Source organism: Miscanthus floridulus, chromosome 5 (assembly GCF_019320115.1).
Source record: "Miscanthus floridulus cultivar M001 chromosome 5, ASM1932011v1, whole genome shotgun sequence".
Lineage (NCBI taxonomy): Eukaryota > Viridiplantae > Streptophyta > Magnoliopsida > Poales > Poaceae > Miscanthus > Miscanthus floridulus.
In genome coordinates, this window is record NC_089584.1 from 130,183,605 (window position 1) to 130,202,416 (window position 18,812).

The following is an 18,812-nucleotide window of genomic DNA, read 5'->3' on the forward strand; positions in this document are numbered from 1 at the left end:
TGAGACTGGCTGGGTTGGCTCTTGTTTTCCTCTAAACTACCGCATCAGAGACCCTGAGGATTTGTCACATGCTGGCATGGGAGAAGCATCTGAAATTGAACCAGTTGACCTCTGGCGATCCTCTGAACCTGAACCCACTGGTTTGGCTCGGCGCTTTCTTTTTCGGCGATGGTGAAGTGGTCTGTGGTCTCACTCCGACACTGCCATAATGTGAGGCGAGCCGTGGAGAGGCGGCGGACAAGGCCGCTGGTGGTGCTCCCTCCCCTAAATAAGTGTCGTTTTTGGATTTCTTATAGAAAATACATACACTATTTATATCTTCAAATAAATTTATTAAAAAACTAAATTTAAATATCTATCTAATAATATTAATTTTATATAATAAATATTAATATTTATTATATATATATTTAGCTAAAGTTGTTTATCAGAAAATAAAAATAATAGTTATTTAAAGACAGAAGGAGTACCGGTACTGTCATCAGTCACCAGAGACAGCACACAGACAGCAGCATTCCCTTGGTTATGGCAGCCCAGCCTGCCCGTGGAAACATGCGTTTTGTGCTGTTGCTGCTGCCCATGCGGCCTGAACGACCCCGGTTCCGCAACTGGGCCTCGTTAAGATTCCAAAGTTTTTTACTCTCTTTTTATCACATTAAATTTTTAGATAAATATTAAATATAGATAAAAAAAATAACTAATTACATAGTTTGATTGTAAATTACGAGACGAATCTTTTGATTAATTACACAGTTTGATTATAAATTACGAGACGAATCTTTTGAGCCTAGTTAGGCCATGATTGGACAATAATTGTCAAATACAAACGAAAGTGCTACAGTGTCAAATATTGATTTCAAACCTCAATCTAAACAAGGCTCTACTCGTGACTGCAGCCTGATGGCGACGACACCAGCGTCACCGTGTCCACGCCCAGATGAGGGGGGGGGGGGGGGGGGGGGATTCCACGTCAGCCATTAAAAAAAAGTATGTGAAAAAGTTCAGCGGTCTTTAGCGCTACTGCTTTAATTTTTTTTTTGTCCTCCATACCACTGCCGTCAGATTGAGCTCTAACAATGTCAAACTGGAGGTGTGAAAAGTCAAAAATACACTTAAATCTAAATATGTCATTATTATTTTTTGAATATCTTAACGACTTTAAATAAAAAAACTAAAAACTAAAAAGTCGTAAATCTCTCTTTCACGTCCAAAACTAAAAAGTCGTAAATCTCTCTTTCACGTCCACAACCTTTAGAGCGTGTGCCGGGCAAAGCGGACGGCTCGTGCTCCCTCGTTTCAGATCCGACGGCCATCACGGTCCCTGCTAGCCTTAAAGCAGAAGCATCCTCGCCCCCCGCTCCGTCAGTTACCAGTCGGCTGCTCTGCTCCCACCTCCGCACTGCCGCCCGCCTCCCTCGCCGTCGGGTCCGTCCCCCGCGCCCACCATTCATAACCCCCTCAGTCCCCACCTCCCACGCCACCCTCACCTCACCTCACCTCACGCATTGCACGCCCCGCCGCAGATCGGGAGCGCGCCCCCCCTCCCCAATGGTTAGCGCGTCCAGCCTGCTGCTCCTCTCCTCCGTCCGGGACCTCGCCTCCTGCGTCTCCGACGGCGCCGTCCGCGTCGCCTGCACCACGCCGGCCTCCACGCTCGTCGCCTCCTCCTCCTCCTCCCCGGCCACACTCTCCGTCACCGCCACCTACCACGCCTGCGCCTCCCCGCCGCTCCTCCTCCGCCTCACCTGGGCGCGCTCCCCCGTTGGGCCTCCGACGCTCTCCTTCGCCGGCCCCACCGCCTCCTCCCCCGCCGTCCTCCTCCGCCGCCGCAAGGGCACCCGCTCCCTCCCCTCCTCCTCCTCCTCCGACGACCACCACCCCCCGCTCGCCCTCTTCTGGGACCTCACCGCCGCCAAGTATGCCACCGCTGCCGCCGACTCGTCCCCGGAGCCCGTCTCGGGGTTCTACTTCATCGCCGTAGCCAACGCCGAGGTCGTGCTCGCGGTCGGCGACCTCGCCGCCGAGTTCGTGAAGGCCAAGTTCGAGGGCCAGATCCCCAAGGCGCGGTTCCACCCCGTAGCCCGCGCGGACCGCGTCTTGGCGGCGCCCAACGCGATGCACGCCGCGCGGGTGCGCTTCGCCGAGGGCGCGCCGGAGCACGAGGTCACCGTCGGCTGCGCCACCACCTCCGGGGGCGGCGGCGAGGAGCTCTGGGTCAGCGTCGACGGCAAGCGCGCCGTGCATGCACGCAGGCTGCGCTGGAACTTCAGGGGCAACCAGACGGTCTTCGTCGACGGCGCGCCCGTCGACGTCCTGTGGGACCTGCACGGCTGGTGGTTCCGGGACCCGCCGGGGTGCGCCGTCGTGATGCTGCGAGCCAGGAGCGCGCTCGAGAGCAGGCTCTGGCTCGAGGAGGAGGCCGCCGCGCCGGGCTTCGCGCTCGTCGTGCAGGCGTTGAGGGCCCCGCCTTGATGGCCAATTCTTCAGGTCAATGCTGCTGCTCACCATGCTTTGCTTCCTCTGGCCACTGCTTCGCTCGCCATGCTTTGCTTCCTCTGGTCACTGCTTCTCAATGACTTGGAAAATTTGGTGGAATTTAGCGAATCCAACCAAACCAAGATGGGACTGGTTGTGCTTACAGTATTTAGGTTTGTAGATTCTAGTGTGCCAAATGAGTGAGTTCGGGAAGACACCATGAAAATGTGGTATACAGGGAGGAGAGGATCATATCCTTCTTTTTCATGCTTTTCCTCTTTTCCAGATAATTCTAGCTGTGTGCTCGTACAGTTAACAAAGGATTATACATAGAGTTTGTTTGATTCTGCATTTCTGCTGTGTGCAAAAGATCAGGTGGTGTACAAAAGCTTGCAAATTTCTGCTTGCTGTACGCTTTCCATACCTCCATTGCTTCTGGTCTGTTCTGATGCAATGCAGCAATACGGTGCTACAAATGAAATGATTCTGGCACAATTTCAGAGTGGTACAGCGGCACTGTGGTGCCTATACCACGCACTGCATGGATATCTTCATAGATTACTGCACATTGCCATCTAATATATCGCACGACCATTCTTTACGACACACTTGTGCTCCAATTTGGTTCTCAAGTTTTGCTGATTCCTGCCATCAACCACATGTTTTGCAGCCTATCGTATCATTGCATTTGTCTTTCGCCCTGCCTAAGTCGATAATTGCTGCTCTCTGGTCCTTGTAATTTCAACAGCTATATAGCGATGTCCATGTCCCTGTCGTAATTTATCGCCACATGACTGTCTCTGTTTGCAAAGTCTGACGAGGGCGTAATGTGACGATGCACTTGGTGTTGGTGCCAAGCTGTGCCTGCATACAACACAAGTGGAGGACGGGTTATTGCTTCTCCTTCCCAGATTCTACTCTCGTGAGAGCTTCACTTTCCTGCTGCCTCTCAGGAGAGAATAGATTCTGCTGTGTTTTTTTTTGGTTTTGTTTCTCTCTCAAGTTTATCTGATACTCCAAGCCAAATTGGCAAATTGGATAGCAGCCGAAAGAGACTGATGATGGTGTCACCCATCATGTGAGCATCATCATATCTGATACTCTATTTGCCAAGCAACCATGTTGCCACGCTAGGACGAAATTCTGTGTTCTTTGTTTGTGTCTTGTTCCCCTTTTCATTTCCCTTATTTTTGTTTCTTAGCAAACCTACTAGTACAACAACGTGCAACTATGCATTCTTAAACATACGAACATGATTAATCTGATTACGCTGCTGCATCCTTTTTTTCACTGTGTCTGGATTTTAGTTAGACCTTGTCAAGGAATTGGTACAAGAGGCTCATGCCCCAGATGACAGTTCTCGGCACGGCACGTCGGCAGCCATGGAAATTGGAATCTGGCCAACTTCATCGTGGTTTGTGAGCTGTATTGCCCTGATTTGGAGTTGGCCAAATGCAGGGTTGCTTTCACGATTTATTACTCATTGCTTTCAAGTTAGGCAATCGTGTTTATAGACTGATGAATGGCGATACTGCTTGTAGATGACAAGTGTGCCGAGTTGGTGCTGGCAGTTCTCTTGATGCTGTTTCGGATATGCCCTGCCTTAAACTAGCAGGCCTATCATTGATTCTTCACTGCAGCACGTCTGGAAAACTCGATTATAGTAGTGAGCAACCTGGGAAGTGTGAACTATGTTTTGATAAGATTAAGGCTTGCAAGTCTGGTGCCCCCCACCCCAGTCTTTCTTTGGTCACTCTATGCGCATTCTTACTCGGTTCAATTCCAATTCTATTCTAGAGGTAGCGAGTCTTACTGGCTGCACAAGTCTATTGTCGCAAGAATGGTTCAATGGTAGAGTTGAACAACTACCAAATCATCACGCCCATGATAGTAGTTGCAGATATTGTGTGCCCTCCCTTTGTCTCGACTGTGTCGCTGAGCTGTGCAAATGGCTCCTGAATTTCATGAATGACGATCGCAGGCACGGTGGCCATTATGTAATTAGGAAGATCAGGATTATTACCATCTCACAGAAGAAGAAATTATGATGCGAAAGTACACATCATGTTGTCCAGCCAATCATGGTAGTGGCAGGAGGACCCATTTCTTGCCATCCTTGTTGTGTAAGCCAGTATTTACTGGCTCTGAAGGACAGTGTGATGTTGTATTCCAGCCTCACCAAAAGGTCTTACTAAGCTTTGATGCAGCAGTTAAAGTAACAATGTCGTAGCTTGATGGATGGTTGTTTTTGTTTTAATGTTTTTACATGCTGTTACTTCACTGCTGTTCAAGTATAAGCGTTCGTACTTTGAAAATGATGTATGTATACACAAAAAGCATTAGGTAACCTGCAGCCGAAACCAGCCGGCAGCAAGCTGAAACGAACCGTTCCGTGCATGTCTCTGCTAATCTTGCTTAGCACCTTGCTTGACCCGGCTTGCGAGTGGCCCAGCTCGTTCCATGCATGCAGCACAAGCCCATCTCCTTTTTCTCTCCACGCGTTGTTGATGCCAGACCGGCCACGAGGCCCAGTATGCAGCCCGACCTGACCCAAGCAAGAACCAGACCACCACCGGCCTGCTGGCCCAGCTCGACCGCTGACCAACCCAGATTCGTCCGTCTCCCTGTTCCCCTTCATTTTCCACCTCCCCCGAGACCCCGACTCCCCCAGTCCCCCCACAAGTAAAGATGGCAACGGGCACAGAATGCCCGCATGCCCGCGGGCATGGAACCCGATGGGCAAGGATACGGGCACCACTTCTTGCCCGCGGGCACGGGCGCGGGCACCGTTCTGAACCCAGAGGATAGTTCTTCGCGGGCAAAGAAATTTACTATCCTCGCCCGCTTATCCGCCAGACCCGCTCCACAGGTCTGACATGTGGGACCTACAAGCAAATATATGTATATATACACGATTTGTTGTGAATATGTATCTTCGTATCTCTTGTAATGCACTATGGTTTATGTATATACTCAACCTGGCGGGCACACGGGCATGCCCGCGGGCATTTCATGCCCGCGGATGGAGGGCGCGGGCGTGGTTTGTTGCCCGTGGCGGGTCGCGGGCGCGGGCGCGGGCGAGAGATTTAGCTGGCGGGCGCGGGCATAAGAAGGCAGTATCCGCGGGCACCACGCCCGCTGCCATCTTTACCCGCGAGGCCGCGACTGCGCCGCGCGCGGTCCTCTGTCAGACTGTATACGCGCGGCGCCCGTCTCCCGCCAAGGCCCCAAGTTCCCAACCAACGCACCCACGCGCCGCCGCCGCCCACCATTCCAGCGCTAGGGGCATGTTTGGTTGCAACCCTTAATCATTTGCCTGGAGAAAGATGCTGCTTGCATGTTGCCTATAACTGCATTCGATTTTGCCTGGCAACCGCAAGGGTGACTGTTTGGTTGAACTTTATTGTCTGGGAAAAGAGGGCTGTGGGCCCTTAGAGAGTTCTCACGTTGATTAATGCCCAGGCAACAGCATGCAGCAGCCAAGCAGTTGATTTTGGTCGCCTTGGGAAGAAGCATATGCCTGGTCTAGGGTGCTGTCCATGGTTCCAACCAAATAGCTTCCAGGCAGCTATAGATTTTTCAGGCAAAACTGACCCAAACACACTCTAGAGGCATGTTTGGATTGAACCCTGGGAGAAAAATGCCTCGCCTGTAACTTGCCTGGAAGTTGACTGCACCTTGTTTGGTTGCAGACCTGGTGGGTTGCCTGCCCCAGGCATCTCCAGGCGTAGAAAAACGGTCGCCTGGCTCCTGCTGCTTCTTTGCCTGGATCAGTACTACTCCAATGACTGATTTAATTGCTTTAGCTATTTAACTACCGTGCATTAGCTACTTATAATTAAGGCAAAAGTACATTAGCTATTTTATTAAGGCAAACGTGTACCATTATGGATTAATTTAATATGAATACATATTTATTTCTATTTTATTAGCTTAATAATCTAAAATAAATCTAATTAAAATAACGTTTTTAGATTTATAAATAATTCTATATTTATTTAACTAATTAAAATATTTATACAAATATATTTTTTCGTAAAACTACAAAAGCTATATGCTAATTATATATCACAGACATCAGTTAACACACTGATATTATGAATATCTCCTCTTATTAACATTTTTAGGCACAGATCTCCAATCAAACAGACCTTCTTCAGACTGGCTTGGTCAGACAAAAATCATAACTTTCCAGGCAACTCTCCTGCCAAACAGGCCCTAGCTGCGCCCCGGCAACATGCCCCGCATCGCGAGCGCTGCCCGCGACCGGTGCCTGGAGCTGGAGCGCGTCATCGCCGGCCGCTTCAGCTCGGGAAGCATCGGCCTCGACGACGCCGTCAAGCTGTTCGATGAATTGCTCCCACTAGCCCGGCCCGCCTCGGTTCGCGCCTTCAACCAGCTCCTCACCATCGTCTCTCGCGCCAAGGGCAGGGGCTCCTCAACCTCTGCACCGGTCTCTTCAACCGGATGGCCCGTACCTCCCCCAACAAACTATCTCCCGACAGGTGCACCTACAACATCATCATCCACAGCTTCTGTAGCATGGGCCGCCTGGATTTCGCTTTCGCTGGCTTTGGCCTCATACTTAAGAAGGGCTTTAGGGTGGATGCCATAGTCATTAATCAGCTTCTTGATGGTCTCTGTGATGCAAAGAGGATGGGTGAGGCCATGGACATATTGCTCCGACGAATGCCTGAGTTTGGCTGCACACCCAATGTCGTCACCTACAACACACTTCTCAAGGGTTTCTGCAATGAAAAGAGAGCTCAGGAGGCACTTGAGCTGCTCCACATGATGGCTGATGATGGAGGTGGTAGCTGCCCACCAGACGTGGTGGCGTACAACACTGTCATCAATGGCTTCTTTAGAGAGGGTCAAGTTGACACAGCTTACGGCCTATTTCATGAAATGCTTGATCGGGGGATTTTGCTTGATGTTGTGACTTACAATACACATTGATGGCCTATGCAAAGCTGGAGCAGTTAGCAGGGCCGAGGGTGTCTTTCAGGAGATGATCCATAAAGGTGTTAAGCCAAATAATAGGACATATAATTGTCTGATCAATGGATATTGCAATACAGGACACTGGAAAGAGGTGGTTCGAACCCTCAATGAAATGTCCAAACAGGGTCTGCGAGCAGATGTTGTTACTTATAATTTGCTGCTGGACTATCTTTGCAAGAATAGAAACATCATAGAAGATAGAAAGATTTTTTATTCTATGATTGAAAAGGGCACAAAACCTGATGTAACTACCTGTAGCATTCTTCTTAATGGGTATGCTTCGAAAGGAGATCTTGCTGATATGCATGATCTCTTAGATCTTAGATCTTATGGTAGCACATGGTATTTCACCTAACCATCACGTCTTCAACATAGTGTTCTGTGCATATTCTAAAGGTGGTATGATAGATGGGACAATGCATATATTTGACCAGATGAGGTAGCATGGGTTGTGTCCTAATGTAGTCAGCTATGGAGCACTAATAGATGCACTTTGCAAATTGGGAAGGGTGGACGAGGCAATGCTTAAATTCAATCAGATGACCAAGGAAGACTCCTGATATTGTTGTTTTGAGCTCACTAGTGTATGGACTGTGCACCGTCGACAGATGGGAGATGGCTGAGGAATTATTCTCTGAAATGCTGAATCAAGGGGTCCATCCCAATGCCACGTTCGTCACCACAATAATGCGTAACTTTTGGAATAAAGGACGGGTCATGGAAGTTCAGAGTCTCGTTGACTGGATGGTACACCTGGGTGTGAGACCTAATGTTATCTCATATAATACATTAATAGATGGCTACTGCTTAGCTGGTAGGATGGAGGAAGCTATGAAGTTACTTGATGTTATGGTCTCGGCTGGTTTGGAACCTAATGTTGTTACCTATAATACTTTGCTTCACGGCTACTGTAGAGCTGGCAGGATAGACGATGCATTTAGACTTTTCCGAGAAATGTTGAGCAATGCAGTTACGCCTGGAGTTGCCACTTACAACACCATACTGCATGGTTTATTTCAGTATGGGAGATTTTCTGAAGCAAAGGAACTCTACCTCAATCATGAAGTTGTTGACAGCAAGTTGTTGACAGTTTTAGTTGCTTTCTGAAACTCTTGGGTAGACTTGGCTCAATCATGATTTTATACTGAAAATGCAGTACTTGACAGCAAGTTGTAGGACAGTTCAATCATGAGGCATGTTCACTGGTTGGTTTCTGGGCTGGTTTGAGCTGGCTGGTGCTGGTTTGTTGTGAGAGAAAAAACACTATTGGCTGGTTGAATAAGCCTGGCTGAAACCAACAAGTGAACAGGGTGATGAACTGCAATTGTTTTTACTGCAGGAAGTGATGCCATTCTCCTTGATGCTGAAACTCATGACTTATATACAGTTGAGACTAGCTCAACAGTGGGCAAAATTGTGCTGAGGTGAAATTTCTATTGAGTTATATGTTTTCTAGAAAAAGGTTTGCATTTTTAACAATTATCATTACTTCAGTGCAAATATGATGACTGTTTTTTTTTTTTTTTTGCTCTGCATCTGATTTGCCATCATTGATTTAGTTATATTCGTTTGCCAACTTTTTACAGGCTGAGAAGGTATTCAACCATGATTTATACTACAAGCGAACTGTGGATCATGTGGGAGAACCCATGACCCACTTGGAGGAAGAACCATGATGGGCGAACAGGTTGATTACAGTTCAGCAGAAATTCCAGTTTTATAGTACAAGGTTGGTCATCATGGCCACGGAATCTCGAGCACCAATTCTAAACAATTTCCAGGTAAACTCATTCTTATGTTTGAACATCCGGACCAGATAACGAATCAAGGACACCAGCCACTGCCAGAAAATAGCCAGGTAGTTTGCCTTCTTTGGTTTCACTTCAGGCCTTGGCCCAAAGAGACCTTTGTACAGCTCCTTCTGCTTTTCGTACAGAGCCTTGTCTTGTTCCGCGAGCAACCGGAGCTCCCGAAGGATCTCCTTGTCTTCTGGGGAGTATTTCTTCGCCTTTTTGGAAATCCTCCCTGGCGGATTCTGTCTGGCCAAGTTCAGATTTAGCTTTTCCTTGCCTGAACAGTGCTTTCACATTACTTTCGTCTTCTGACAAGACCTGAACAATAAGATTACAGAAAGGATCAGCCATCAAATCAGTAATTTTCCAGACAAAGCAGGGTAATTTTTCAGTAGGATGTAGGAACATGGGATTGTTCAATTGATCAATCATATAAAATTGGCACTTTTAAAAAAATGAAAAAGGTGCAAAATCAGCTGTTTGATAACTGTAATGCAGAACCTTGCATGTTGATATTTGAATTCATTTAGGCCACATGAGCTTAGTTGCTACAAGTCTTTACATCATTTTTAAATAGACATGTTTTTAATGTCAGAACATAAAATCATATATAGTTTATGTGAACGTCTACACAAACTAGAAAAATGCACTCATAGATGTAAATCATGTATTGACGACTGAGTGTACTCATGAGCATAGTAGAATAACGTAGGATGCTACATTGAACAATAGCTTCATTGAATCTATTTAGTTTGATAAGGCATGCAGCCATGTTGAGATGACATGGATTTTTCACAGCCAAGGCCATGTCTCTGTACTTCCCAAACAATTGAAACATGAAATCGTCTCCCATGTACGCAATTGCCTGTAAAAGGGAACAAGTAGAGGACTGAAATCAGAATTCTGCGAGAACTACAAGCATGCTGCATGCCAAAAGTAAAGAATGCCACTAACCATTTCATATTGCTGCTTGGCCTCCTCAAGCTGCTTTTCTTTGAAATACTCATTGCCTTCAATCTTTCTCCTGTCTGCAGCTGCAATCCTCTCCTCAACTGTCATGTCACTTCGGGCTTTCCCCTGATTCACAGTTTATCATCATTGTACTAGAAAATCATAATAGCATGCAAAGTAAGCTGTTAAAATTTATGGAGTTGATGGATGAAATTGCATGCGGACGAGCAAAATTGAGTATAAAATAAGTGAAGTGACTTTTGTGGCACCTTTTCCAAGTACTAGTTCAATCGGATACTGTTCCTGCCACGTATCCTCAAATTTATTAGATGATCCTTGAACCCATGCTCTATAGTGCACTGCGACACAAGATTCAGAAAAGAAAAAGGTTAATTCACTGTTGTTCTCCTTTGAAGCACTTGTCATAATGCTAGATCAAAATGCATGTGCATGCTTCATTCCAATAGCAAAAGCTTTGACATGCGATGAAAGAATTAAGCAACTTTCAACAAAAGAAGGATCAAATTTGAACTTTTGAGAATTGACATGATCATTAGACTAGAAATAAAAAATAGGTGTTGTTACTCGATGAGTCGATGAACAGAAAAGGAGATGTGGGTCACTTTTGATAAATAGAAAAATGATGAAACCTGATGTTTTGAAAATTGACACCAGCATTAGAGCAACAAACTGAATAGGTACCGGCAAAAGATATTAGTACTCAGTGAATGCAAAAGAGTAACAGGAAGGCACAATTAGTATGAAATATCAAGAACTCTAAGCCTCCAGCCCTCCACTAGTTTACATGGCAAAGTGTCTAGTCTGTTTCTGTTGAGAGCAGCCTATACATAGAGAACTTGTTTACATATTCCCATTTCAGTAGTAAAAATGTTATTCGCATTGAAAGCAAGCAAGGCCATTAGCATCTCATGATCATAATCATGCGAAAGAGAACGAAGTTGGTGAACATGTAAAGTTATATATGTTGCCCCAAATTGTTATGAGGGGGGAACAGTGCAAACAAACACAAACGGGATATGAATATAATAGAATAGAACACAAACCAGTCTTATCTAGAAAGTAGAAACTAACATCCCAAGCACTAGGACGGACCATTTATGCCATTACTCACCAAAGCACGTCGCAAACTTTAAGGGTCTCTTGCCATGGCCTTCTTTGATGACTTGTTTCCTAAACTTTATCACGAAGGACCTCCATATCAAACGAGACCACGGGTGGGGCACTGCCATCCTGGGGAGGTTCAGTATGCACAAAAGAGGCCTCTTCCACTGTTATCTCATTATCACTGGAGCCTGAGAATCAGAGAAAGAACCAAGAGGAAAACAGAGATGAGGATTCAGAAACTGCTCGCCATCTCGATACAGAGTCCAAATTTCACTATCTAGCCACATTACAATTCAGGAAACTGTCCTGCAGAAGCTGTGAAAAAGCAGAATTCGAAACCGTCTCATTGTAAAGTAGCGCCCAACTTGCTCTAATATTCCAAATCCCAACAGAAAGCGCAGACAGATATCCAAAACAAAGAGCCCCAAGCCCCCAAGTGAGGTGAGCCGGCAAGCCAACAGGGAGCTCCACGGAGCAGTGGCCACGCGTGGGGGCGAGTTATAGACGGAGAGGTAGTTCCTCGGAGCGAGGAGGGGACTCACCAGCGGCGGCGGCGGCTGCAGGCGCCGTGCAGCCGCCGCATCTTCTTCGACGGCCATCGCTGCGGGTGTCTAGCCGGGAGACGGCCGGCCGGCGGAAACTTCTAGGCTGCACGGGTTGGATGGTGAATTTACTGGCGTGCTGCAGTGCAGAGTATTCAATTCAAATCAAAGTGGATCAGTCCATCCACCATGGATCCGGGGTTGTACGCAGTGAAGAAGGCGAGAAGATGAAGACGACTTCGATCTTTCTTGGGCCCAAGGGCCCACTGGTAGGTAAGCTCCACCGTACCGGCCCACCAAATCACCATCGGGGTCATGCGAATTCTTTTTATTTTTACTTGGATCGTGCCCCGTGCGTTGCTACTCCTGCCAACTTGTACGTTCTGAGGTTGTTGCTACTCCTGCCGCCGTGCTGCACGCTGTTGTTCTCAGCAAGCCGATGGATCTCCATAGCCACCTTTCGTCGAGCACCTCGTTTACATCAGAAACGCCGACTAAGCCAGAGGGGTGGGAGGCTCTGTCGCCGTGGTCCTCGCGACGAGTCGGGGTCACCGGGAGGAGGTTTCCGCGGCGGCGACGTTTCTTGCACTTGCAGGGTGGGGGCGCCGGCGTGTGAGCGGGGGCTCCGTGACGTCGATTTCTCTCTTGACGACGGCGTCATGCGAGGGAGATGGCGACATCGTCAACCGCGTGATGGAGGAGGTCGCCGTTGCCGTGAATGGCGCCGGCGATGATGGGTGATGCCGTTGCGCCCAAGCCGCGAGCAACGGGGCGGTCCGTCATTGCTGCTCCAGCTGTCGAGCTGCTTCCGCAACGGGCCGCCATTGCCGCCAGCCAGTGCTGGTCCTAGGTCCTCCGGCGATCTCGTCGTAACGGTCCCTCTTGGCCATGTATAAAATCTTATAATATATAGACGTTAATTTTACTTGCAAAACAAAAGCAAATTTAATAACATATTTTTAATTTAACATGTCTGATAATTATCGAGAAATAATATAGATTAAGGAATATATTTGTAGATGTATAATAATTATCGAGAAATAATATAGATTAAAAATAATATATTCGTTTTCTTTTTTCATCCATGACAAATGTTTCTTAGGTAACATTCTAAAATTCTAATATGTAAATTAGAAGAAAAATATGACTATATGGGTACAAAGTACTAGAAGTCTAGAATACTATACAAATAATTATTTTAGATTAAAAATAAAAAGAAAAAAATACCTTGGGCCTAAACAACTAATCGGTGATCGTAATTCATAAGAAGCAAAGAATCAAGATGTCGTCGTCGTGGAGCCCTGCCTGGTCGCCGTCCTCGGGCGTCGTGTCCATGTCTCCGGTAGTCTAGCTCTTCGCGGCGGCGTGGCTCGCCAGCTCCGCGCGTGTAAGGCGCACATCCCGAACTCACGATCGGAGTGTATTGTGTGCAGCGTGACTCCTCGCCTCTTCTCTACCCGAGGGTCGTGGGAAAAGGAAACTAGAAAAGAAATGTCAATGTTGTCTTTTTGGACCGCCTAACCAGCTTTATATCTCTCTTCTTATTAGTTTGCTGATGTTTTATGGACTATAGAACCTGTGGGTTTATATACCTGAGCTTGGGCCCCTCCTCTGCTTGGACCCTCGGCCGTCGCACCTCCTAGACTACCTTAGGGCCGGCACTGTTGCCGCTGACCGTGTGGAGAGATGGGATGGATTTTTGGCGCGCAACAATCATCTTGCGCGCGTCTAAATCTGGATCCGAGCGCACCCGCAGCAGGATCCGCGTCGTCGACTCGAGAGGACGACCCTGTACAACGGTCCTCTAGGCCTTGTTTAGATTGCCTCAAAGTTCCAAGTTTTTTCACTCTCTCTCCATCACATCAATTTTTGGACGCATGCATGGACCATTAAATGTAGATAAAAAAGGTAACTAATTGCACAGTTTGGTTGTAAATCACGAGACGAATCTTTTGAGCCTAGTTAGTCCATGATCGGACAAAGTTTGTCAAATACAAACGAAACGTGCTACAGTGTCCAGATTGCAAAAATTTGCAATCTAAACAAGGCCCTAGTTGGCGATTTGGTCTTGGACCACGAGCCCTTGCCGTCGCCTCACGAGACGATGGCACCGTCTCCTCACCATACGAGGGTGTTTTATGCAAAAATTACCGGACACACACGGCACTCGACGGCTCGTTGTACGTGCCCTCCTGAGGACGGCGGCCATCGCTGTGGGTGTCTGGCCGGGAGACGGCCGGTCGGCGGAAACTTCTAGGCTCCACGGGTTGGGTGGTGAATTTACTGGCGTGCTGCAGTGCAGAGTATTCAATTCAAATCAAAGTGGATCAGTCCATCCACCATGGATCCGGGGTTGGGTGAGCCTGTATTGTACCCAATCCGTACGCAGTGAAGAAGGCGAGAAGATGAAGACGACTTCGATCTTTCTTGGGCCCAAGAGCCCACTGGTAGGTAAGCTCCAACGTACCGGCCCACCAAATCACCATCGGGGTCATGCTATCATGCATGCTGCTGCTGCATCACGCGCTTCACATTCTTTTAAGAGGTGCCTGCCCTAAGACAGAGACCTCTGGACAGGAGCTTCAACTTGCACATCCAAACTTCATTGTGTAAAAATAAAATGCAGATCATCACCAGGCACTAAATATAAAGAGCCATGCAGATCGAGCGGTGAAATATTGCAGTTACAAATTCTTGAATCACATGCAGCTAACATCTGCAGACTGCAGTGAGCTCCAGACAGAAACCATTGCTAATTTCGCTGCCGCCGCTGTATATTTACATCATTAGCGCCCTAGCTAAGCTATGTTCACCACCGCTAACACTAACAGCCTCCGCATGAAACGATTTTTTTTTATTATTTTTAACCTTTTTTAAAATAATATTTTAAAAATAACCCTACGCAAACTATATTTGTGTGCGGTGACCCTTTTGCACGCGCTAGCGCTCGTGGCGCGGCAGGAAGCGACTGCCGTGCCACATGCACTGGCGCAGCGCCGAGGCGCGAGTCGTGCCATCCCGCCTGGCGTGGTAGCGCCTCTACACCAGGCACGCGCTGGCTTCCCTCCTCCTCTTCCCTTTCTTTCTTCTTCATCCATCCAGTAATCCCGAGCCCGAGCTAGACCCTATTCCGGCCGGCCACCGCCACCCCTAAATCCCCCCAAATCTGGCGATTTTTGTTTGTGAAAGTAGTTGGAATCGTTAACCGCAACGTGTGGAAGGTATCCCTCAACTTTTTCCTTTGTTTTACCGTTCCGTTTGGTAGATCGGAGAATATTTAGGTGACCTAGGGTTAGGTTGTTGATTTGAATATTTGATGAAATGATATATTTTTATGTGTTAGATGATGCTTATGTCATATGAAATAGACTCTCTGCCCGCGATATTGATGTGTAGAACTTGTTGAATGGTTCGATTTAGGTAGATATTCAGTGGTGGCCTTATTTGTTCCTCCCATTATCCCCACCTATGAACTTCTTCTTACATATACAGTTAGTAACTGTATTTTACTGCACTTTGTTGGAGCGGTATAGCAGCCTAAAGATTTAGGGTGCCTTAGGTTGGGCTTTCCAACATGCTTTTGCTTTTGCAAAAGCCAAAAGCCAACCAAATGGCTTAAAAGCCATATGTGCTTTTGCTCCAGTACAAAATCAAAAGCATCTTCCCCTTGCTTTCAAGTGCTTTGGGGGCAAAAAATTACCCACCTGCCACTGGTTATGAACGTACCGGTTCGTTTCCTCCACCGTTCTATTTCTCCCGCATGCACAATCCTCCGTCCGCCTCCTCCCCCGCACAGCAACCGTCCGCCTCCTCCCGCCGCCCTCGACAACCCGCCTCCCGCCGCACCCTGCCCCCGGACGGCCGCCGTCACCGCACGCTGCCCGTCACACCCCGCCGGCTGCCGGACATCGCACCCCGCCGCCCGCCCCACCCAAGGTTTGATTCTGTTTTCTGATCTGTTCGATTCCCATTTTCTGATAAACAGATGAATTGATGTGTTGTAAACCAACTACCTGGCCTGTTTGAGGCGAATTAATACTAGCGATTTAGATGAATGTTAGATTCCTCCATGGACTTCAAATTTTGTGACATGGGCTCTGATTTCTTCTCCGTTTTGTGACATGGGAACGGTGCATCTCTTGGAGGGTTGTGGTGCCCTTACACCATGTGGAGAATGAGGATACCATGAATACCATTTGTACTACGATAGCTGATGCTTTGGTTAGTGCGAGAGGAGGACAGTAATGTTGAGGGATGGCATCATTGTATAAGCCTTTTGATGGATATTGTTCTATTTATGAGGACTGATCACTTTGTTGGATGACGAACATATAAAATTTATTTTTTTCCTTTCTAAAATAGTCATTTACATGCGAATTAGTGAACACATTATTTTGTTACGAGCAATTTGCATATAAACAGACCATCAGACCTTTAGGGGCATTACAGGTATTTCTTACACAGCCTACAGTTTCACAGCTGCTCTAGCCAAACGGTCTTCTGTTTTTCCCACTGCTGCTTTTCTACAGCCCACAGTTCATAACAGCTTTTCCAAAAGCCACAGCCCAACCAAACACACCCTTAGTCCCATTTGAATGATATGTTCTTTTTTTCTACTAGGAAATGGAGGTTTAAATGATTTCAAAGGCATTGCATTCTGATTTCTGAAGTCAAAGGTTTAAATGATAGGTTCTTTTCTCATGGATATCTTTAGGAGCTAGAACTGCTATATGTTGCAATCACTGTGTAGTGTGTACTATTTTAAGTATATTTGACCTCTTGCTTAAACTGAATGTTAAGGAGAAAATAGCTAAGTTTACTACGCTATGTCACTAGTAGAAAAGAATTAACCTGTTAGAGAATAGCAATATGATATTATACGGGGAACTATATATGATCCTTAAATCTTGAATAAAACATGAAAGAGCCTCCATTCTAAGTTTATTTGATTGCAAGCAGTCATTGGCAAGGGACAAAGTTTGTTCCTCCAGGGCACTGACTTCAGTCCGCAATGGTCCTAACATCGTGAAATGACCATTTAGATCGACCTTCAGTCTTCTGTTTTCAATCTCAACAGCATTCATTTTGTCCTTGAGCTCATCTACATATGAGTTTCTTTGTATGATTTCTTCCTTCAGCACATGGTTGCCTTGAGTTCAGCACATGGTTGGTTGCCTTACCTTATAGATTGTTAATGGAGGCTAAGACACATAACTGTCTTTTCTAAATGCAATGTCTTTAAATGTTGCCCTCATGTCTGTCCACTATATGAAAGCTGGTAGTATGCTCAACCCGGCTAATTGTGTATATGATAGCTGGTAGTATGCTCAACCCAGCTAATTGAATTTTATCTGTTCTTTTAGTTTCCTGGTCTTTGGCAATTTTTGTCACATGCTCATAGCCAACTTCTTTTACTTTCAGCATTGTGGACATGTACCTCTGCATTATGATTTACATGTGCTCTTGTTCAAGTATCTGTTCCAGATGCAATTCATGGGTTGGTCCAGTCTGTCAGCAGGGAAGGATAAGTGAAGTCTCTTTTTCAGATTAAAATCAGCTTGGACAATGGGCTAACGATTGCATCGTCCGAGCCACTTAGTGCCTAGTATGTTTCTTATGGTACCTTTTTCACGTTCTACTGATATGATGCTGCTTACCTAAATCCTGTTTTAATACCATAACTATATGTTTCTGACATGTATCAGTGGTCCTTTTCTTTTCTTTCAGCACCTCTTTGTTTATGGACCTGCTAAACTTGCCCTGCAAATTTGCAATGCCCTGAAATGATCATGCTTGTAGGAGTGACATGGTTAAAGATGTAGAAAGCTGCAGTCGCTTTCGAGTTTCCATTTATCCTGTTTTATCCTCGAGTTGGCAAGGCATGCTACAAGACCGTGATCTCAGGCTAGGAAGAGGAGTCATCCTTATGTTTTATCATGCATGATCTAGTTGAGACTGACGTCTGTTTTGTTTATGTGGTGCCGTGAGAACAGAACTTATAGTTAAGACTGCATGTGTGGCTGAAGCTTATTTACATGTCCTTTTGTGGTGTTCATGATTTTTTGAGGTGTCAGATTAGCATATGTAGCGCTTGTTTAGTTCCCAAAAAATTTCCTAAAAAATGCTACAGTAGCCATCACATCGAATCTTGTGATATGTGCATGGAGCATTAAATATATAGACGAAAAAACTAATTGCACAATTTGGTTGGAAATTGTGAGACGAACGTTTTGAGCCTAATTAGTCCATGATTGAACAATAATTGTCAAATAAAAACGAAAGTACTACAACATTTAAATTTCCAAAATTCCTGAACTAAACACGCCTGTATTGTTTGAAAGCTGGTACAGTTGCTGCTAGCTAGCTGCTGTAGCCGCTGCCGCAGCCAGAGCTGCAGCAAGCACTACCGAACGGAGCCCCTACTCATTTACTGTTCACGACACTCACATGAGCATGTTTTCTCTCTGTTACTAAAATGAACTATGAGCGGGTGAAACCAATATTTTTTTTTTAGCTCCAACGGCTCCGGTGGTTGACTACATGATGAAGGAGTCCAACACTATGCTAAAAAGTTTTTTTTTGCTGGCGGGTGAAAGACCACTGTCCTGGCGGGCGGAGCACCCGCCAACAACTTTGAGCAAGCACAAATGGCTCCCTGTGCTGGACCCGTCAGTACAGTGGCTCTCTGTGCTGGCCGGTGGTTAATCACCCGTCAGCACAGTTGATTTTTTATTAAAAAAAGCATGCACAGGTCGCCGCCGCTTCTGCTCCCACGCTGCCGCGCCATCGACGACCGCTTCTGTGTCCGCGCGTGCTGCAGCATCCCGGCGTTCCTGGGCCCGAGCGCTCTCCCGAACCTCACCTTCCTTCGCCTCGACAGCAACCGCCTCTCGAGCCCCATCCCACCCCGTGCTTCTCCGTA

General features: G+C 46.7%; 1 protein-coding gene, 1 long non-coding RNA gene and 2 pseudogenes across 4 annotated transcripts; 3 read left to right on the forward strand and 1 right to left on the reverse strand.

Annotated features, from left to right (window-relative positions):
* Positions 1 to 1,373: 1,373 nt before the first annotated feature.
* LOC136453585 (uncharacterized) lies at positions 1,374 to 4,660 on the forward strand. 3 transcript variants are annotated; one of them, XR_010759049.1, is made up of 3 exons: positions 1,374 to 2,487; positions 3,783 to 3,889; positions 4,017 to 4,660. XR_010759049.1 is itself a non-coding variant. In XM_066454145.1 (2 exons), the coding sequence occupies exon 1, from the start codon at positions 1,549 to 1,551 to the stop codon at positions 2,470 to 2,472; it is 924 nt and encodes a 307-aa protein (XP_066310242.1). In that variant the 5' UTR covers positions 1,374 to 1,548; the 3' UTR covers positions 2,473 to 2,487; positions 3,783 to 4,660. The 3 variants fall into 3 exon arrangements, 2 of the variants coding, with proteins under 2 accessions (XP_066310242.1, XP_066310243.1); XM_066454145.1 differs by having other exon boundaries at positions 3,783 to 4,660; XM_066454146.1 differs by lacking the exons at positions 3,783 to 3,889; positions 4,017 to 4,660 and adding an exon at positions 3,146 to 3,774.
* A 2,052-nt stretch (positions 4,661 to 6,712) lies between these two features.
* Positions 6,713 to 8,586, forward strand: LOC136455343 (protein Rf1, mitochondrial-like; annotated as a pseudogene).
* Positions 8,587 to 9,123: 537 nt separating this feature from the next.
* Positions 9,124 to 11,947, reverse strand: LOC136455344 (peptidyl-prolyl cis-trans isomerase FKBP42-like; annotated as a pseudogene).
* A 2,907-nt stretch (positions 11,948 to 14,854) lies between these two features.
* Positions 14,855 to 17,897, forward strand: LOC136453586 (uncharacterized). Its single transcript, XR_010759050.1, has 3 exons — positions 14,855 to 15,111; positions 17,375 to 17,495; positions 17,618 to 17,897. It is a non-coding gene; the product is annotated as an uncharacterized lncRNA (long non-coding RNA).
* Positions 17,898 to 18,812: the final 915 nt, after the last annotated feature.

Bases quoted from the DNA above. Each gene is read 5' to 3' on its own strand.
- LOC136453585 (XM_066454145.1), top strand. From the start codon at position 1,549: ATGGTTAGCGCGTCCAGCCTGCTGCTCCTCTCCTCCGTCCGGGACCTC.